The sequence below is a fragment of the Frankliniella occidentalis genome, unplaced genomic scaffold (genome assembly GCF_000697945.3).
Source record: "Frankliniella occidentalis isolate FOCC.00 unplaced genomic scaffold, Focc_3.1 Scaffold5, whole genome shotgun sequence".
NCBI lineage: Eukaryota > Metazoa > Arthropoda > Insecta > Thysanoptera > Thripidae > Frankliniella > Frankliniella occidentalis.
Window position 1 is genome coordinate 1,614,484 of NW_026267135.1, and position 1,376 is coordinate 1,615,859.

Genomic DNA, 1,376 nt, shown 5'->3' on the forward strand with positions numbered 1-1,376 from the left:
TTTAAATTGCCGCGACGTCCTGCACTACCGCCCCGCGGTTGATATAGCAATCGTATGACCGGACACGCTTTTCCGGCCGGCCGGGCGTTAGCGGGCTTTCCGGTGCTTCATCATGCGCGGCCACGCGCAAGCGGGTGCGCAGCTGGGCAGGTGCGATGTACACACAACACTCTAATTTCTTTTCTGTTTTTACAATTTTCTTTTTCAAATGAATACTGAACCCGTAAAATTGGCGCGATGAGGTACGCGCGTTGCGGGACCACGGACCACGACGTTCTGTGTGCTTATGCGCAGACATATACCCACCTACGACAAAACGGGGCCGACCCGTAGTGTCCCGTATACGTAAGTGGTTGTGTGTTTGGGACAGACAAGTGTCTGTGCCGTCGCATCCGAAATGGTTCGCGTTCATCAAAGCTCATCATCACACACGGCAAAATGCCCACGGGGGGGTCACCAACTGCGCTGTGACGTTTCATAATACGCCACACAACAATTTTATGCCTTTCCCTTTTTCTTTCTTTCGAGTTAAAAATAAAAACAGTTGTTATTTACTCACCAGAGACGGCCAGCAGCAGCAGCAGCAGCAGAAACAGCAGCGGCACCTCCGCGCCGCCCTCGCCCCGCATGGCCGCCGCCCGCCTGCAACGACACAAACGCAATAGGCAATAGGCACACCTCAATCAGAGCAGCGCAGGGTCGTTATCGGTTGTTATGTACAGCGATATGCAATTAGACGCCTTCGCGGGATGAAAGCCCCTGGCGTGGAGCGAAATGAGAGTGAATCCGGAACGAGTCGACGAAACGGAGGGGGGCCTACGATGGAGTTAGGGTGAGAGTGTGCCAGAGTGAGGGGGGGGGGAGATCATGACTAGAACTTAACCTTACAGGTGAACGTACAGGGAATATCATGTCGTCATTGAATTTCAAGTTTTCTTCCAATCATAAACTGTCGAGTGAACTACGCAGCTCTATACCAACCCCAATCCCGGGAAACATTTTAAAACAATCAGGATCCCCGGCGAGAACCAACCACGACCCCCGCCGCGGAGGAGGCGCTCCAGGCTCCAGCCACCGCCGCCAGGTTGCGACGACTGCTTTCCTGATTGCAATTAGCTCAAATTTCCCGCCCGTTGAGGGAATTCCTCTGGCAAACAGCGGACTGGTTGTTGTTTGCGACTCGCTCCCCCCCCCTCCAGCCCCGGTGTACGGTGGAGTCAGCGGCACAGCATGTGGTTTTAATGCTTTTGTGTTGTTTCGGTCTATCGGGCGTGAAGTCGCGATTCGGACCAATAGCAACACCACCGGGGGTGAATACTGTGTGCGCGTCGTGTGGTGTGTATTTGTGTGTGTGTGTGTGTGAGAGAGAGAGAGGG

At 54.1% G+C, this 1,376-nt stretch overlaps 1 protein-coding gene across 1 annotated transcript in view; it reads right to left on the reverse strand.

The window, feature by feature from the left end:
• The window catches only part of LOC127749928 (cell adhesion molecule Dscam2-like), a 141,826-nt gene that overhangs the window by 52,903 nt on the left and 87,547 nt on the right, over positions 1 to 1,376 (reverse strand). Inside the window, exon 4 of the mRNA XM_052270037.1 lies at positions 560 to 642. Coding sequence (XP_052125997.1) covers positions 560 to 629 — 70 coding nt within the window. The 5' untranslated portion in view covers positions 630 to 642. The remainder of the gene's footprint in view (positions 1 to 559; positions 643 to 1,376) is intronic.